This window comes from Berghia stephanieae, chromosome 4, assembly GCF_034508935.2.
Source record: "Berghia stephanieae isolate SIO BIC M18660-M18661 chromosome 4, UCSD_Bste_1.3, whole genome shotgun sequence".
NCBI classification, from domain to species: domain Eukaryota; kingdom Metazoa; phylum Mollusca; class Gastropoda; order Nudibranchia; family Aeolidiidae; genus Berghia; species Berghia stephanieae.
The window spans coordinates 55,497,019-55,517,759 of NC_088363.1; the positions used below are offsets into that span (position 1 = coordinate 55,497,019).

The window sequence follows — 20,741 nt, forward strand, 5'->3', positions numbered from 1 at the left end:
TTCTTACCCTGATAAAACATGTTTTTCTCCATAGTGCATAGGCGGTACTGTGGAATACAAGTAAATTTTTAAAAATATGATTATAATTTTATTTCATTTCATTATGTGGTATAGTGGTATGACACTCACTTTCGGATCGGAAGGTGCTGGGTTCGAGCCTCTCTCGACGCATAGTTGAGGACTTGGAAAAGGCTCTTTACTCTCATTCTCTCACCGTACTCAGGTGTAAAATGAGTACTTGGCCGTTAACAGTGTTGTCTCTGTCCGAAAGAAAAATATAATGTCGTCTAACAGGCGTCATGTCACGTCCTACATGTTAAGCGTTGCTGTTGATCAGGGACCCCTTGTAAAGCACTTTGAGCACGTTTTGTGGATGTTGCGTTATATAAAATCTCAAGCTCAAGTCTATTTGATTTAAGAGGCTTCATGTGCTTGCGACAATTTAGGCCGTTTCAACAGTAAGAATAATTTAATGTGACAAAAAAAAAATAAAAAAATAAAGATTTCATCTGCGCCAATGCGATGTTCAGCAAGATGTAACAGTCAAGTGGCGTTGAACGTGGATTGTGACTGCACGAATGACATGATGTTGTGTAAAACATTTTATGAACTTTGTCCAAATGGCTACTTGTATCTTATAAAATGGCAATTTAATTTCACTTGGCCTGTTGAATAATCACAATATTTTAATACGCATCGGGCATAGTTAAATCATGAAACTGCTTTGGTGTAAACTTGATTACGAAATTATAAATTGATTTGATTTTATTCTACGCAATCATTTTTATTTTTACCAACGTCCCAACTAACGTTTCGTTTCTTATGATGGAACAAGTACCTTTCGTGTTCCGTTGATGTTAGTCCTCACTACCCGGTTGTTTAAAGGCATCACGGGTCGAGAGTTCATTTCCACCGGAAGTCCTGCCTCGTTCTCACTTCCGTTGTGGATAACACGTAATGCTGTGAGCTGAAATTAAACCAAACACAGTCGAATTGGGTCGCAATGGCGACTGTTTATAAAATCGTAACACACTTATTGTAGAAGGCATTTGGAAAATTTAATTGACGATATTACGCTATTTCAATATAATTCACAATGCTTAAAAAGACGCCCATTCTGTTTTATGACTTGTATGGGACTGAGCTCTTTTTATTTTCGCATTCCGGTTTATGTAGCGTTAAACAGATGACACGACAAATCGATTGGGTAGGACGCAAGATCTTAGTCACATGTCCTATCACTGCGCAGGGATAGATGACGAGACTCTTTGAGATGAAGGTTGAAGATGAGATCTTAGTTCATTTCAACAAATTATAGCGATTAATTCACTGTTCCACATTTCAAACCGGGCACCAGAAGCGAAGGATGGTTACTCTTTAAAGCTAAACTACTATACTACCATAGGTTGATAATTTAATTCCATATAACACCAATCAAGGTGGCCCGAGACATATTAATAGGTCTGATATCCAGTACTTCTTTTGAGACTTTGGACAAGTTGGGGGCCATCTTAATCAATCGATATTTGAAGTAATAGGCCTTTGGCCAAAATACATAAAAGATGTTTGACAGCATAAAACAGCATACTCAATACAATATGATGCCTGATTAAAGTAATATCCGGCTGTGAAATATCAATATATAAAACCCCCCAGTGTACCTGCTCTTTGGCTATGAAAAGTGGTTTGTTCATGACGATCCACGTCACAGTTTCATAACAAGCAGGCTGAGATAGAGATCCTTCATATGTCATGTATTCTTTTGTCTTTGGCAAAAGGTGCTGGATAGAGATGTGTCTAACTTGGGTCATTCTAGCTGTTGAGGATAGACATAAACGTGTGAGCATGGATGGGTCTTTGTTTTATGGGTTTTTGTAAGTGCGCGTTTGTGTGTTTTGAAGGAAAACCATAGAGTTATAGAGATAGAGAATGGCGGGCTAGTATTATAGATCCCTTGTTTGTCATGTATTTCTTGAACTCCGGCATCAGATGTTAAATGGAGATGTGTCGAACTTGTTTCATTCTATCTGTTGAGGAGAGAGAGAGAGAAAGAAAGAAAGAAAGAGAGAGAGAGAGAGAGAGAGAGAGAGAGAGAGAGAGAGAGAGAGATACAACGTGTGAAAAAATGTATATGTTTATGTATGTGTATATGTTGTACTAGAAACACGAAGTGAAAGCCGCAAACAGAAAGAAAGAAGGAGGGAGAGAGCGAGATAGAGAGAGAGAGATAGAACTATAGATAGATAGATAGAGATATATTGAAAAGGAGAGAGAGAGAGAGAGAGAGAGAGAGAGAGAGAGAAAGCGTGAGAGAGAGAAGGCAGCGGTGTATGGCAATCACTTCTATCTCATTTAGTTTTGGTTATGGAGAGTAAAATTAAACAAGAAAATGGATTTAGGGAACAAAAAGTGGTGATAGGGAGAGAAGAAGAAGAAGAAGAAGAAGAAGAAGAAGAAGAAGAAGAAGAGGAGGAGGATTGAATAGTCTTTGGCTGAATGAATTAGATATCGAACACTTTGTATAGGAAGACGTGGTATAAAGAAAGATGTAGGCCGCACAATCAATAAAATATCCACACCATGAAGACATTAATGCAGTCTAAACATTTTGCCTAACTGTTTAATACTTTTTCGACTAATGAATGTTGAAAGATGTTTGACAAAGATCAAGTTACGACTTACAAGCAAATAGATTGGTTATAATCCTAATTTTGCTGGTGGGTTGTGTGGATCTTTTAGGTATAGCGGAAAGAAAAGTACAATTTATTGGCTTCCCATTCCAAGGTTAGCAAATAATTGTTACTCTCAGTCAAACGTTCTAGAGATGGGGTAAACCAAATAATCTCAAATTCAATGATTTAAAAACAATTGATGATATTATCTTTAGAGAGAAAAAAAAACCGTTTAAAAGAATTGGCCTAGTCACTCAATCTAATGATGCTTTGCGTATAAGTAAAATACTAACAACATCCACCTGCACTTATTCAGATTATTATCTTGCACCAGTGCCTGTTCTTTAATTTGTACCAATATACCAATCTTAAGGCGGTGGGTCAGATATATTATTTTGACAGGATTAAAGAGCTGAGAAAAGCTTTCAGATTAAAGAGTTCAATTTACGGTATTTACTGTTAATATCGATGCTATGCTGTAAGCCAAAAAGTTCACAACATCCGCTAGACGGATTTAACGTACCAACACATAAAACAATGTGTAACCTTATACATTTATAGACAGAACGAAGTTGACGTCACTCGGCTCTTTGTTATTGTTTTTTTTTTGCCATCCGTCTAAATGAGTAACTCTCACTAAACTGTATTAACCAGACTATAGATAGTTCGAAGATGACGTCACTCAGGTCTTTGTTGTTGTTTTTGCCATCCGCGTTTATGAGTAATGCTCACTGTACTGTATCAACCTGACTATAAACGTTCATGGATACACACAGTTTTGTGTGTTGGTCCGTTATACTTCCGGATGGCAATAGATAGTATGCGCTTGTCTAAGAAGTTCACAACATTGCCATCCTGAAGTATAACGGACCAACACACAAAACTATGTGTAACCTTAAACGTTTATAGTCTGGTTAATACAGTTTAGTGAGAATTACTCATAAACGCGGATGGCAAAAAACAATAACAAAGGCTGGAGTGACATAAACTTCTATCTATCTATAAACCTTCAAGGTTACACATAGTTTTGTGTGTTGGTCCGTTATATTTCCGGATGGCAATTTTGAGAGTTTCTTATCCAAGCGCACAGTATCTATAGATAGTTTGCGCTTGGCTAATAAGCTCACAACATTGCCATCCGGAAGTATTACAGACCAACACTATGTGTATCCTTAAATGTTTATAGTCTAGTTCATACAGTTTAGTGAGAATCACTCATAAAAGCGGGTGGCAACAACAATATCAAAGACCTGAGTGACGTCAACTTCATTCTACCTATAGTCTGATTGATAGAATTTAAATGGCTGTCTCAAAACAAAAACAAATAGCTGAGTGACGTCCTATCTATTGCCGGATCTAACAAAAAAAAGGAGAGACCATGTGCAATATGATGTAATATGTCTTTTGATGCTGGATATCACCAATCGTTGACTCAATATTTAGATTAACGACATCCAGAAATTTAGGATTTTGGCCACACAATATGGACCAAAGAATCCTCTCGTGATATTAAAGTGCATGCATTGATTTTGCAATGTTTACTTACCATCATAGGAATGCATCAGAACTACCCCATTTAAAAAGTAAGTAGTTGCATTACTGATCACCAATATTGTTAATAAATACTTGAGCATTTATATAGCGCAATATCCACTTAACGTGCTCAAAGCGTTTTATAAGGGGCTCTTAACCGTTAGCAACACTTAACATGTAGGATGAGACATAACGCCAGTTAGGCGAAATTACTTTTTTTCGGACATAGGCAAGGCTATTAACGAGCGGGTCCTCATTTTAAACCCGAGTACGATGAGAGAATGTGAGTATAGAGACTTTTCCAAGGACTCAACGATGCTCATAGCGGGACTCGAACCGATGACCTTCTGATCTGAAGGTAAGTGTCATACCACAAGACCACATAACCGCATGTTGGACAGAAACCTTTTGTTGTTACTCGTCAAATCATTGTATTTCCTCTTGAAAAAGATTCACACAATATCCTAACATAATAATTTTATAAAACCTCCATAAAACTTTTATATAGTAGCCCAAAACCCCTAAACGTACTCAAAGCGCTTTACAAGGGGTCCTTGGCCAACCGTAACACATAACAAGTAGAACAAGACATGACGCCTGTTAGGCGATAATACAATTTTTTTCTGACAGAGACACAGCTGTTAACGGCCAGGTACTCATTTTACACCTGAGTACGGTGAAAGTTTGTGAGTAAAGAGCCTTTTTCCAAAGATTCAAATATGCGTCGAGCGAGGCTCGAACCCAGGATCTTCCGATCTGAAAACGAGTGTCATACCACAAGACCACATCGATCGGCTCGCCCCCATCTAGTTACTAATATCGCTTATGAACGTGGGAGTAGTTTTCCGCCCAGTTATCACGTTACAGTTACAGGCCCATTGCGCAAGAACGATAATCGTTTTCTTGTAGCAATTCAATCATCCTCATCAACATTACTTCACATGCTGTAGGGCGCAGGACCAAATTGACCAATATTTGAATAGGGGAGGGGGAGAGATAATGATGTATTATCTACAATCGGAACAAATTTGCTTACGTTTGGAGTGACGTTCCAAAGAAAGCTAACCATAAACGCTTTTACCTACTTTCGTTTCGCTTATCAATCAAAATTTAATGAGTCTTTACACTATGGGCGGCGTAGAGTTAAATTCTTGGACAAGTCTCTTAACTCGCATCTTCTCACCGCACTCAGATGTAAAATGAGTATCTGGACAATGATAACGTTGTCTTTGTCGACATTTTAAAAATATTAATACAGGTTCAGGCGTCATGTCTCTCCCTACAAGTTAACGGTTGTTGTTGGCTTGAGGTTCCTTGCAAAACGCTTTGGACACATATAGTAGATGTAGCGCTAAATTGAAATAAAAGCTGAAGCTAAAGCTCCATTTCATAACTTATTTTTCCCATCTAGCAAGGGAAAATATGATTGAAATATACGCCCTTGGGCGGCATCCGATACATCGTTATAAATTGTCTGTACATGTTTCGACTCGATTAAGCAATTAACAACGTACTATGGAAAAACTCGAATTTAAAAATTTGGCCAGAAAACTCGTCCTTCAAATACCGATCGATTTAAATGCCCCTCATCTTGGCTTCGCGAAGTTCCAGGTTTGAGAGTTTTTGCCAAGACGAAGGTCATTTAAATCGATCGATATTTGAAGGACGTTTTTTCTGGCCAAATTTTTTATTGTATTTCCAAAGCACGGTAGTTAACTGGTGAAAGAATGATGGTGTGATCAGGTGACTCAAGTTACTGCGGGTAATAATAAATGTCACCCCTGGCCCTTGATAACATTGATACCATGGAAATCTAGAAAAATAAAATTTATATAGCGCATCTAAATGAATTAACCCCGATAATCCCACTTCCCATATCTTCATTTGTCGGTTTGTGTAAATGTTGCTGCTCGAAGCTCAAAGAAATAAATAACAACATGAAATTGAATGTAAGCGAATCCTGTTTTGATGATAAAGGGGAAACCTGAAACGTCATTTTTATCTGTTTTCGTATATTAAATTGAAGCTTACATTGTTATTTATTTGTTGGTTTGAGAAATTAGGGAGCAGGCACTGGTTTAAGTTAATATATGAAACAGTGCCAGACAAAACAAGAAAGAAAAATACGAGAATGGTGTAGTAGTAGTTGCACGTCTGACCGGTAATCAGGCGGTCTCAAGTTCCCTTGTCGAGGAAGACGGATTTTTTTGGTGATGATTTTATTCTTATAATTTTTTTCCTTGCTTTGTCTGACATTGTTTCATTCACAATTTTCAGATCTTTAATATTTATCGCCCCCCCCCCTTCCCAACCACCAACACACACACATACACACATATTAATATACACACATGAAGATCGTAAAATATGCTTGGGGTTTACCTTTGTGTCTTTGTAGCCATTCCAGTTCTTTGGATATAAGATAAAATGACTTGTGAATCTCTTTACCAATCTAAGGAAAAAAGTAATAAAGCTATTGTAAAGGTAAGACTAAAATGAACTTGATTCTCGGTATTTGGAACACTTAAAATACCCCTTATTATAAAATGGTGGTCCCGATAGCTGAGTGGAGACTTTTTTCTGACCCTCTGTCCACCCAGAAGAAGACTCAATATCAAACATCACAGACGTTGCCGAAAGCTATAGCCGTTATTTGAAACACCACCCCCCCCCCCTAAAAAAACCCCCAAAAAACAAAACAAACAAACAAATGTCACACACATGTACATTTTGTACATTGGTCGGAAAAGCTTTAATATAAATGAAAATCGAAAACGTTACTGTCGTCTTGCCAAGAAGTCTCAGGCATCTTAGATTAGAAAGTCATTTCAATCAATTAATCTGAACGAGGCATGCAGTCTTTAGGTACTATTATAGTTTATTTTTAATAAAGATAACGTTATTAAGTTCATTTCTCCCTTTTCACATAATATGAGCGTTGGAGGGGGGGGGGGGTGAGTATAGAGTTGTATTCAAGGACTCAACCTTGGGTTGATCAAAGCTGTATTCAGACTTTTTACATGCAGCATACCACTAGAACACAATGATACACTCTATATTTGCTATAGAATTAGATCAAATACCTAATCTGACTACCATATCAAATTGTACCAAAATTACAAAACTATACGTGACCTTTTAAGGCTATAGTTTGATGAAAGGCCTGTGGTGAAAACTAATCACCCCTTTGGCAGTCTAAAATCAATAACAAAGAGTTGAGTGACGTCAACTTCAAAGATTTAAAACATATGTTCATCATCAATCGTGGCTTATACTCTTGAGCACGTTGCCGGTCAGCTGTCTCCACGTATTACGATCCTCTGCGGTGTGCATGAAGTCTTCGTTGCTTTTAAATCACATTAGGCTATTTAAATATGTCATTCTTTGTCTTCCTCTAGAGCTCTCTTTACTGCGATCACCCCAGATGTTACCAACTTTTGTATTCCGTCTCTTTTCCACACACATCCCAGAAACCGTAACCGCATCTTTTTGATGGTATCAATCAATATTCTTCCCTTCTCACCTTCGCCAACACTTATATTTTCAATACGAATTATGTTACTTACATCTATAAACACACTGATAATAGCTAATCCTTTGACACCCTTGGAAGCCTCTGTAACATTGTGGTACAAATCACTGTTGTAGGCAATGATGTGCATCTGGGGATGGAAAGTAAAAAAAGGATTGTGACAATTATGTACGTGACTTTATAATTCTTCTTTCTTCTTCTTCTCCTTCTTCTTCTTCTTCTTCTTCTTCTTCTTCTTCTTCTTCTTCTTCTTCTTCTTCTTCTTCTTCTTCTTCTTCTTCCTCCTCCTCCTCCTTCTTTGTTCTGCTTCTACTTCCCACCATACTCTGACATCGCACTAGATCGGACGATGGCTCACATTTTGTGAGATATACACCTTTTAAGATTTTAGACATTTATTTGTTATTAATAGAAAGGAATTTACAACCTCCCCGAATTTTACGGCTCATTTGTCGTTTTATAACCTCCAATGCATTCATTACAATCATATTAATTCCACAGACCGATCACCCAATTTGTGACCAATCGTCTCGAAAGGCTATTATGTCGGCGTGAACATAATGCTTAAGGATGAATTTTAAGTTTAAGTCTTAAGTTGAAGTAATAGCCTTTTTTGTGCCATTCGCTTAGGTAAAATACTCATAACGTCCGCCAGTCGGATATATCGTATCAATACACAAAACTATGTGAAACCTTAAACGTTTATAATCTGGTTGATATAATTTAGTGAGACTTATCATTAAAATAGCTTTCTAAAAAAAATTACAAAGAGGTGAGTGACGTCAATATCGTTCCATCTATTGGAAATAATACGTTTTGTTTCTTAAACTTTAAAACGTTTAAAAGTTCGTATTTTTTATCATTTTGAAATCAACTTCGTCATTTTCTTGATTCAAATATGATATACCAGATTGACGATATAGCAATCAGAAAACATGTTTAAAAATCTCGAGCATTTATTTTGAGAAATATTCACTAAACATGCTCAAGACGCTTTACAAAGGGTTTCCACTAGCCACCAGCAACAATTGACATGAAGGACGAAACATGACACCTGTAAAGCAATAATAGAATTTTTTCCCGGTCCCTTTGATTGTGAAGCGATTGCTCTTCTAACTGAGCTATCGTGACCCTCATAAGAACACATAGTTGCATAATAATAATGAATGATAAAAAAATGTGGTCAATTCCCTGATTTCGCTTTCAGTTTTCCTTCTTGTGTGACAAGCTCTACGTCTATCTGTTAACCAATAATCTATCGTTGTCTTCTATTCGAGTTACTGTTCGAATTGATAACTTGTTTTAAGAGGCATTAGTTCCATCAACCGTATGATCTAACGTCTGGTCTGATTGTGAACACTGGCGTCTTTCGGAGTCTTCTTCTAGTGGAAATGAGCAATATGGGGCAGATGCGACCAAATCATCTCAAAACGGTGGTACGTTGGGATAAAACATTAGTTGGAAATAATGGTGAAATTCGAAAAACTGAATCGTAAAAAAACAAAACAAATCAGAGACCATGCCATGACATCCCATCGATTATTGGAGTGCAAAAGCAACATAATACTAATAATACCAATATGTCAGAACCGATTTAATCTCAGGTACATGGATGTCTGTAAGAGAGATCTGAAACCCCAGCAGCATCCATCCCACCGGCATTCAATCCGTGGCTGCTGATAGAGACTCATTTTTTTTTGTTTTTTTTTTGTTTTTTTTTTTTTACAAAGGATAATAGATTCAAGAATCAAAGGTTCAGATCTTTGGAACCGAATATAATACTAGATTGGGGTGATGGGTCACGTATGATGACAAAATTGAAATCTCATTTTGGAGCAGCATTCAATCGTGCGAGGGAAGGAGAAATAGATAAAACAGCAAATGCGGCCGTACCAGGAGAGGCTGATGTGGGACTCACCTACAGCAACTGCAAAGGGGTCTTCCGCTCCCAGATCAGTCTGTTCAGTCTCAGCATGCTTTGCCAATCAACCACAAACCAGCCCAAACAGGTGTAAAAACTCCATTGCCTCCCTAGACAGACCGGTGCTAATAACAACAGGCTGAGAACCGACTATCTATTTATCATCAATTACCCCAATCATCACATTTATTGTTTCTACGCATTCATTACAATCACTACATGGCTAACCATATTTTCACATTGCGTCCTGTGTTTCTAACTGCTTGAATATGTCCACTTCTAGCAACCACCGTTATAATCGCGTTATCTCTTGCATGAGTTACTGTTTGAATTGATTATCAGCTCTAAGAAGCATCAGTTCGATTAACCGTGTGATATAACGTCTGGTCGGATTGTGAGCCCTGTATTTTTTCAGGGTCTTCTCCTGTTGGAAATTGGTTAAATGAGACATATATTATTACATGTGTGGGGATTCAGTCCTTATTAACATTTCTTTATTATATCACGCCATATGAAAGCAATGAGCTAATAGCTTTGTAAACTGGCGTAAAACTGTCTAAATTCGATCCCCAGTCATGGCAGATTAATTTTATGGGAAGATTTTTTCATTCTTAAATCTTTCTCTCTGCTTTGTCTGGCACTGTTTCATCCACACTTTTTTCAGATCGTTACCAATCTGTTAGTTAAGGATAATTTAGTTACAATTTGCTTATAGAAATTTTTCAACTCTCCCTATTACGGGAATCATTTGTCCGTCCCCGAATTTGTCCCTTAGATGTGTCCAATAAATTGAACACTATTACAGGAACATTTTATATAGAAACGAAATTTCAAAGGACTTGCTTATTTCTACGAGTGAATATAACTCACAAATGGCACAACACATAGAAGTCATATTGTCACAACACTGCGGTTCCTGCTCCATATGAGTGGACCTTGTAACCAGTCTCTGATCAAGGGACTGAAGCATGTAGCAAACGCATTCAATCAATAGCATAACTATTGTTAATTGGCTGGTGAACAATGTCGTCTTTCAAGGGCTTCTCCTTGTGGTAACTGGCTGTTTGTTACTTTTATTTCTACTCGTAAATTGATATTCGTATGGATTCAATTCTTGTCATCTTATGTGACCTATCGTCTTAATCTGAAATTATAATGTCTGTTTTCTGCTGGTGGAAAATGGCTGTTTGTTACATTTATTTCTACAGCTAATACATGTATGGATTATATTATTGTCACCCCAATCTAGTATTATATTCGGTTCCAAAGATCTGAACCTTTGATTCTTGAATCTATTATCCTTTGTAAAAAAACAAAAAAAAAAACAAACACAAAAAACGTAGCTGTCCAAGATTTTTTTTCTCCGGAAGGTATCCAGTTTTACTAAAAATTGAATTTGACCCGTAGTGATATCATGATCCCATACATAATTCATAATGTCAAATCATAATATTCGAGACCCAATCTTTGTAAAAAAAAAAAGAATACATTTTGATCCAAAAAACAACATAAGATGATGTATTTGAGGAGTATCATAATAATGATAAAATTCTTGAAATCTAGTGTTTGAAAATTCGAACTTGTTCCCTATACACGCTCCAATCAGAGAGAGAGACACACACACACACACACACGCACACACACACACACAGAGAGAGAGAGAGAGAGAGAGAGAGAGAGAGAGAGAGAGAGAGAGAGAGAGAGAGAGATTAAATTACATAATCGACATGAAATGTTTAAATGATAAAGCTCCTGTCTGCTTAAGCTATTACATCCTTATACACTTTCCAGATCACTAAGGTCATCATCTGATATAACTAAACTTTTAGTTGCTCTTTTTAAATACAATGTTTTTGATAAACGATCCTTTTCTGTCATGGGACTCCGTGTATGGAATTTTATCCCCAGAACCATCAGGGAACAACCAACTATTTATTCTTTTAAATAGAAACTAAAATATTTCCTTTTCACACTTGCCTATTTTAAATCTGAGACATATTATACGGTATAAGCCTATATTTGAATATTCGCTTGTGGTTCTACGAATGTGTCTCTCTCTGTGTGTGTGTGTGTGTGTGTGTGTGTGTGTGTTTAAGTCTTAAGTTGAAGTAATAGCCTTTTTTGTGCCATTCGCTTAGGTAAAATACTCATAACGTCCGCCAGTCGGATATATCGTATCAATACACAAAACTATGTGAAACCTTAAACGTTAATAATCTGGTTGATATAATTTAGTGAGACTTATCATTAAAATAGCTTTCTAAAAAAAATTACAAAGAGGTGAGTGACGTCAATATCGTTCCATCTATTGGAAATAATACGTTTTGTTTCTTAAACTTTAAAACGTTTAAAAGTTCGTATTTTTTATTATTTTGAAATCAACTTCGTCATCTTATTGATTCCAATATGATATACCAGATTGACGATATAGCAATCATAAAACATGTTTAAAAATCTCGAGCATTTATTTTGAGAAATATTCACTAAACATGCTCAAGACGCTTTACAAAGGGTTTCCACTAGCAGAATTTGGCAGAAGAGATGAATTTTTTTTCAAACAATGTAAAGCGTATTAAGCATTATCTAATGTTGAAAATGCCATATACAAATGCCATCTATTATTAGAGAAAGAGCCCAAAAAGAGTTTCTTGATTATCCAATTACTCTATAATAAATAACCATACAAAAACCCTCAAGCATACAAGTTTAAGGAAATTGAGAAGATTGAACACAACAGTGATTTAAGGCGGAAAAATATAGTAAATTTAAATGAAAAAACCTTAACAAAATAATGAATAAAAGGGATGGAAACGTAAACAAAAAGTTGATTTATTATTTTAAAAATCTGTGATTTAAGCGAATGATTAATCTACAACGTAAGTTTCTGAATAAATGACGCCTAAAGATGACGCACGTATTTACGCAGCGGAGCCATGGAATTACCGCCCCTCCTTCTAAGCAAATTGCCTGGTTGCCTCCCTTTCGTCAGTTTATCTTCTGTGTAATATGTCCACAAAGCGTCAAGTGATCGATACGAAATCAATGACCATTCCTCCAATCAGGCGAGCTTGGCCAGTTTATAAGAGTTTAACCCCCATCCAAATATTTCGAATAAGGAACTTGCGGTAGCTTTATTTAGGAATATTAAATGGTCGGTGATGCTGGCTCTTCTTCTTTTTCTTCTTTTTCTAACTACCACTACTACTACTACTACTACTACTACTACCACCACCACCACTACTACTACTACTACTACTACTACTACTACTACTATTACTACCACTACTACTACTATTACTACCACTACTACTACTACTACTACTACTACTACTACTACTACTACTACTACTACTACTACTACTACTACTACTACTACTACTACCTCCTCCTCCCCTCCTCCTCCTCCTCCTCCTCCTACTACTACTACTACTACTACTACTACAACTACAATCATTACTTCTACTACTGCTACTACGTCTACAAACACAACAACTACTACGATTACTTCTACTACTTCTACTACAACATACTACATCTTGTGTTGTTTTCCTCTTCCTCCACATTCTCTTTTAGTCTATCCCTCCCCATCAGTAATGGTACATATAGTCAAACGCAAACAGTTTACATTTCCACCCTCACCTACCCCCTTCCCCTTCTAGTCTTCCCTTACTGTACCCCCCCCCCCCCCCCCACCTCCAACTCCCTTGTCCACCCCGGTCCCTTTCCAATCTCCTCATCACTATCTTCCGCGCCATTTTTTTCATTTCCCTTTATGGGCCCTTAAACCATCTTCATAAACTAGATTTGTTGGACAAATTCACTCGGCCGTCGATGACTACCGTAGTCAGCCAACTATACGTAGCCCTCTCTGTCTGCCCATGAAGACTACAGTAATAATCCGTTAAACCGAAGTTCGTAGAACTGGATATCGCTATTTGTTCGGTGTAAACATAATTCAATTTAAGAAATTGTTGAAAATTTAGTTAGAATCAAGGAATAATACAATTGCTTTTTGGAATTCCGAACGTGTTCCCAACCGCTGTCTCGAGTTGGGAACAAGGTTCGAATTCCGGAAAGCAAGAGTATAAGAAATCTTTTATTCTACAATTCAGTCGCTTCTGATTTCGCTATCTCTGAAAAAAAATCGTTTCAGAGAGCTATACAACGGTTACCAGAGCCAAAAGAACACATAAAGTGTAGGACCAATCATGACGACCGTGAGGTGAAATTACAATTGTTTTTCGACATAGACAGCGCTGTTAACGGCCAGGTACTCATTTTACACCAGAGCACTCTGGATTAATGTGAGTAAAAAGCATTAAGCAAGGACTCACTTTGCACCTCTTGCTCAAAGCCGCAAATGAAATATAAAAGAAAAAAAAAAGAAAAGAAATTGGATTAATTTTCGGTTTAACCATTTGTGGGTCCTATGTTTGGCTTTCAATATAACTGGTTTTCACTGTAGATATATAGATCACCGTGAGTCATAACTACAGGCATGGACTCCATCCGCGATGAAAAGTTATCTCCCCTTCATTTTCCATGGCTGGACGGACCAAGCAAGAACATGAATAATAACAGCAACAGGACAACAGTGAGTGGACGTTGTGGCTAGTCAGTGACCACTCTGCGCACAATGATAAGAACGATAAACAAACGTGAGTACTTATTGGCCGTTTAGTGAGAGTCCATCAAATTAACTCTGGTATTCCCAGTCAGGGGAGGTAAAAACCATGAAAATAAAACAAAGTAAATATAAGACACAACGATCTTTATCCTTATAGAATAGATTATTACTACTAATCATGGAGATGGTAGTGGTTGTGATGTAGTTGTTATTTTTGGTGGTGTGGTGTTGGTTGTGGTGGTTGTCGTGGTGTTGGTGGTGGAGGTGATGATAATGATGATGATGATGATGATGATGATGATGATGATGATGATGATGATGATGGTGATGATGATGATGATGATGATGATGATGATGATGATGATGGTGATTCGTCGATAATGATGGTGAATGTGGTCGTGGTGGTGATGGTGAACAGGCAATATTATGTTTGAAATCAATGTTTACCACCGTTGTTGCCTGTGGGGATCGAATGAAAGGTTTTAAAGCACATTGAGCACGGTGTAATTGTTGCAATATAATATATGAATGTTCATAATTGTTGCATTTTAATAAGCCAAAAACTTTGACGAAACGCCACTAAATCTTTCAATCTCAAGAAAGAATGATTGATTATTGGATTAAAAGTATATTATTTAATAAATTTAAATAAATTTTGAAATGCATTCATAAACATAGTTTTCATTGCGTATGGGTATTGCTAGGTAGGGTGTCCTGGTAGTATTCTTGCTGGGGCATTGGCCATCAGAAGCAAAACGGCTGGTGTCTGTCAAGGTATTGTGTTTTGAATTTTTTTTGTAGCCACCTCCTTTCAATAGGCAGTGATTTGGTGGCTAGGACTGTTAGATCTGGTTAACTATTAGCTGCGTTAGACTTGCTATCTAATGAGTGGTATTTGCAATAGGCAACAAAAATGTTATGTCGAAATTTAAATACTGGTTCCGATCTTCTTGGAAGGGTAACACCAGTTCTCAGGAGGACTAGATACCTATCTTATGCAACTGATCATCTGGTTTCAATGTAATGGCATTGTCTAGCATACATTAATGATGATCGTCAATAAAGATCATCGATCCCCGCTCTTCTACGCCCTATGATTATAATAATCTGCCCATCAATCCTGACAAATTGAGATTCAATTTTGACCTTTTTAGAGTTAATCCTCTCCAGGACTGGTTTAAAAAACAAAACAAAATAAAGATAACTTGAGCTTTTATAAAGCGCAATATCAGCTAATAGTGCTCAAAGCGCTTTACAAAGGGTCCCTGACCAACAGCCACACGTAACATGTAGAACGAGACATGATACCTGTTAGGCGATATTACAATATCCCCCAAAAACGATCTTAACGGCCAGGTGCTCATTTTACACCTAAGTACGATGAAAGAATGTGTGTAAAGAGCCTTTTCCAAGGACTCAACAATGCGCCGAGCGAGGCTAGAACCCAGGACCTTTCGATCCAAAAGCAATTGTAATCCCACAACACCACATAGCCGTACACATTTACACACTTCCAATGATTTTTGAATCGGAAAAGAGGAAGGCGTCACGACTTCTGCTCTCCATTGTTGCTATTGGTTTAGCATTATATAAATCCGTATAAACTCCATGGCCCTCAACATTATTAAGTAGACCGTCTAATACTATGTTCAGGCTTTATAAACATACATGTTAATCTTGCAATGTTTTTTGCAATGAAAATAACCCTGTAAATCTGTGCCAGTTTCTTCAAATCTGGCCTCTTCTTTATCCCTCATCGACCTCCAGAAAAAAAAATGATAAAAAGAAATTCGAGATACAGAGCAGAGATAAAGTACACTCCAATAACCTTTTAGCACCCATTCAATCACATTTGGTCTTAGCTACTGGCTGTAGCAACAATAAATATATAAACCGTCTCCTTTGGTATGGGGAAAACGAATTTATTACCTTTTATATTTCAGCCCTTATTTTTATTTTATTCAGAGCTGAATAAGGTAAGATAACTTGTGTTCCTTGTATATGAAGATTTTCTATTGCGACTTACTTTCCACCAAATCAAATAATATAGACTCACCTATCCAACGTCATGTTCAAATGGAGAAGAAAACTTCACCATGCATAAAAAAAAGAATACAAAGAATATCCTGATCATTAGTATCATTAAACATTTTGTACAGATATTATGAAATTAAGTAGGTTGGGTCGCCCCACATCCATACGCTTTAGAGTGTGTCACATAAATATTTTTCAATACACTCTTTTTCACGGCGAATTGAATTTTTTATAATCAAAAGATCTTAAACTTCACATAAAAATCGACACATTCATACCGGTCATTATGAACTGTCATTCGAAATATTGTCATAAATGAAGCTAATCGATCGTGTAGGAATTGCGTTTCTTTTCCAACGAAGTAGTCTACCACGATAAGAAATTAAGGTGTAAGATAAGGATTTGCACAGGTGTGTATGAAAGGTGCCAGGCAAAGCAAGAAAGAAAAATAAAAGAAAAAAAAACATCCCAAAATATCAGTCGACCTCGTAAGATAAAGATCTGAACAAGTGTGGTCGACCGACTTTTTGGGATGGTATTTTATCTTGTATTTTTTTTTCTTGCTTTGTCTGGCACCTTTCATACACACTTGTTCAGATCTTTATCTAGTCTACCACGATTTTTCACACAATCGTTAAATTTGCACCACTATAATAAATCGATTCTGTGAAAGTATTTTCTCTATCACTCGTGTACAATTTTGATTTTAATGATAAGCAGATGTGTTAAATGTGTCATTTATTACGAATTTTGTCAGTAAAGTAAATATAAAAAGCGTTTAAAACGTGTTTTCTCTCTTGTACGAATTTGCCACATTACCCCATGTCCCAAAGCCGGACATGCCTCGCCACAAATCCGAAATGTTAATCTAAGTATCCAAAAGATCACATTAATTTCTTTCAAAATGTCAGCATTTATACAGCGTATATCCACTAAATGGGATTCTAAAAACAACAAGGGGTTCAAAATCAATAGTTACACCGTTTCAACACGTTTTAATAACCATTGTTATCATGCCTTTCGTGTTATATTAATCTGTTTGTCGTTTGATAAGAGAGAAACTCAAAACGTCCACACGATTTGTCTTTTTAAATAAACCGAAGCAAAAATTCTACCACATCGTTGTCACATAAACTTTATTTTGAAAATGTATTAGGCTGTACGACTATAAATTTAATGCTGCACGGATTTGGGCATGAGCGTACGTATTGTTTAGGCCGAGTGGGTTTGGTATTCTATTTTCATTTTTTTTAGCTAGGTTAACCGACGGACGGATTTTGGGGCGACCTACCAGCCACAAACGGTGATTTTTTAATAGCTACGTAAGAATGTTATAATGATAATGATTGAATTGCACAACTGAATTATTTTTTCAAGTCACTCAAAAGCGAAATACTGCAAAATAATTATGTAAAGTTACACACATTTCATAACATGCCCTCAATTTTTTAAAAAGCGTTCTGTCCAACTTTTCTTGTTGGATTACTAAGGACTAGTGACTTATTTGTTTCAACAACCGACAATGGTCTTGAAAATGGAATTGTTATCATCAGTTGATATGTATTCTTTAATCTAATCTTCTGCCTTGATCTATTTGCAAAATATTTTTTATTTCACCGCGTCAGACAATCAAAATATAATATAGTAACATCGAGCGATGTAAGATACACGGGAACTAGTTCCATCACTTCTCACGAGCAAAAGAAATCAACTGTCCAACGGCGTCTTACATAATTTCTTTCGGAGAAACCGTGAATTAACTATGGCATAATAGCAAACATTCTATGAGGCGTCCCTATTGTCCTTATATATATAAAAACACACACACAAAAAAAAAACAGAGTTCACTTTTTTTCTTCTCTCGCATGCATCCGGTTTTACTAAAAATAGATTTTGACGCGTAATGATATCTTTACCACAATGATCATTCTTAAGTTAGAATATTTTGATGTCGGTTAGATTTTCACCAGTTGATGTAAATAAGGATTAATCTTGATGAGAAATGACATGTTTGAGATAAGTGACCCATTTTAATGAGAGTAGTATTCTTGAATTCCTGCGTGTGAAATTTCGAACTCGTTCTAACGCCCACTCCCAATGTCGCACAGCAGTTTATTGTGAACTCATTCCAGACTCAACACGAAAGCTCCAAGGTATTATTAATTTTATTATTAATAGGCATTTACACAAATCACAGGAAATTAAATTATGTTGCCTGAAGCTCACATCGAAGGAATAATGATTGTAAAAATATAATATAAAGCTTTTAATACTTAACACAAGACATACGTTAGTTTCCGTTTTGGGTTTAAATGAGGTTTGGCATAATTTTATACATTCCTTTTCAATATTCAGAGTGTATCCAAATGTCTTTAGGTCTAGGCAACCAATAACTCGGTGTTATATAATGTTATGTTATACACTAGTATTATTTTTTATTGTTTTTGTTACTTATTTGTGTTAACAATAGTAATTGATTGGGTTAATATAGCCCAGCGGTATGGTCATTGCTGTGTACCAAGAGGTACCGTATTTGATTCTTCTCCGCACTGTCTTGAAATAGTCGCTTAGCATGCGGCTGACGTCTTGGTTATTCCAGTCTTCCTTTGAGTGTCAATAATTAATTAGATGCGTAAATTGGTCATTGTTAAAGAAGCCATATTGAAGGTCGAGTTTGATCAATTGTAAAAATTGATTCGCTAAAGTTGATTAATCTTATTTCTTTTTATTCATTTCACTCCGCGATTTCGATGATGGAAAATCAAACGCTAATATTATTTTCCTTCACCTATCTATGTTATGAGCACTTCTTTAAGTGTCTGATACATTGGTAGTTGTATTCTACGATGTAAAATCATAGCCACCGCCTCCAATCTCGCCGTTGCTTTCAAATCAAAGAGATAATCGGCCAGACTTTCCAGTGATTGAATTATCGATACCGACTGCAAGTATCGGCGTTCTCGGCCTGCAATCTTCCCATTCATCACTGTCGATTCGTAGTCGGCGGAGAGAAATTGTAAGCTTAATTTTGGGCGATTACCCCAGCTCTCGTGGAATAAACAAATTCGCAAATTATGACAAACGGCGTTCCTAGAGGATGCTCTTGGAGAGAACTCATTCTGATGGTCCGTGAAGCATTAAGCGATTTGTCACTATGGTGAAATTATTATTGTTGTTGTTGTTATAGTGTTCTACGATTGAATAGATTATAAGAGCAAATCTTGTATTTCTGCTGGCTACCAAGAGTGGGTTTGATGGATGGGGTTTCAGATGTGGTTCATCATATATATATATATATATATTATATATATATATATATATATTATATAAATGTTTATTTTATATAATAATATCACACACACACACACACACACACACACACACACACAAATATATATTATATATACTGGTCTGAGTCTGGCTATATGACTTACGTTTACTATAAATTAAGTACAGTATGATTACTTAATGATTCATTTACATCGCTGAATTGGAAACAAATCGAAACAAATAATCATTAGGTTTGTCTACTTGTCAGCGGCTGTTGACCTTAAGTCAAGAAGACAACAAGGATGTTTATTTCATCTAGTTCCGTAATATAATTTCATAACCTCTTAACAACATTTTGCCATGATCAAATCTGTCCTTTAGCTGCCACTTTGTTTTACATTCAATGGCCTCTAAATGAGATTAGTAAGACTAATAAAATCGGATTGAAAAACAAATAAGGCAGTAAACCAAAGTTGGCCAGTGTATGTGTGCGTCTATGTAGTCTTTTTGCATGACACTCGTCTTCGGATCGGAATGACCGGGGTTCGAGTCCCGCTCTGAGCGACGCATAGTTGAATCCTTGGAAAGGGCTCTTTACTCACATTCTCTCACCGTACTCAAGGGTAAATTGAGTTAACAGCGTTGTCTCTTTCGGAAAAAGATCGTAATTTCCCCTAACTGGCGTTATATGGTCGTCCTTCACGTTAAGTGTTGCTGTCGGCTTGGGATCCAATTTAAGGCGCTTTGAGTTCGTTTAATGGACATTTCGCTTTATAAAAAGGATTCATAACCAAAAGACGACAGTAAACCAAAGTAGGACAGAGTATTTACCCTTTCATTTTGATGTAAAATACATTGTACATTCATGTGATCAATATTTATGACCCACTTCCACAGAAATTAGAATCAAAATAGATCTAGTTATAGTTCCAAAATTTGTGACTTAAGAATTTTAGAAACTGCACATATGTTACATATGTCGATTCATTTTCATAAATCGTAAAATAAAATTCCAAAGAAGTTTAATGATTTACACTTAATGGTCAATGTTGAATATCCAGTTTATTCCGAAGTTTACCCCGAATTTTGAGACGTTAGAATATATTTCATCGGTTTCTCTTGAATGAATAATGAGAAATAATTTGACAGACG

The 20,741-nt window shown here is 36.5% G+C and overlaps 1 protein-coding gene across 1 annotated transcript in view; it reads right to left on the minus strand.

The window, feature by feature from the left end:
- The window catches only part of LOC144972042 (carbonic anhydrase-related protein 10-like), a 78,904-nt gene that overhangs the window by 2,123 nt on the left and 56,040 nt on the right, over positions 1 to 20,741 (minus strand). Inside the window, exons 6-10 of the mRNA XM_078913128.1 lie at positions 7,772 to 7,867; positions 6,588 to 6,657; positions 1,662 to 1,816; positions 839 to 967; positions 8 to 47 (exon numbers count right to left, since the gene is read on the minus strand). Coding sequence (XP_078769254.1) covers positions 8 to 47; positions 839 to 967; positions 1,662 to 1,816; positions 6,588 to 6,657; positions 7,772 to 7,867 — 490 coding nt within the window. The remainder of the gene's footprint in view (positions 1 to 7; positions 48 to 838; positions 968 to 1,661; positions 1,817 to 6,587; positions 6,658 to 7,771; positions 7,868 to 20,741) is intronic.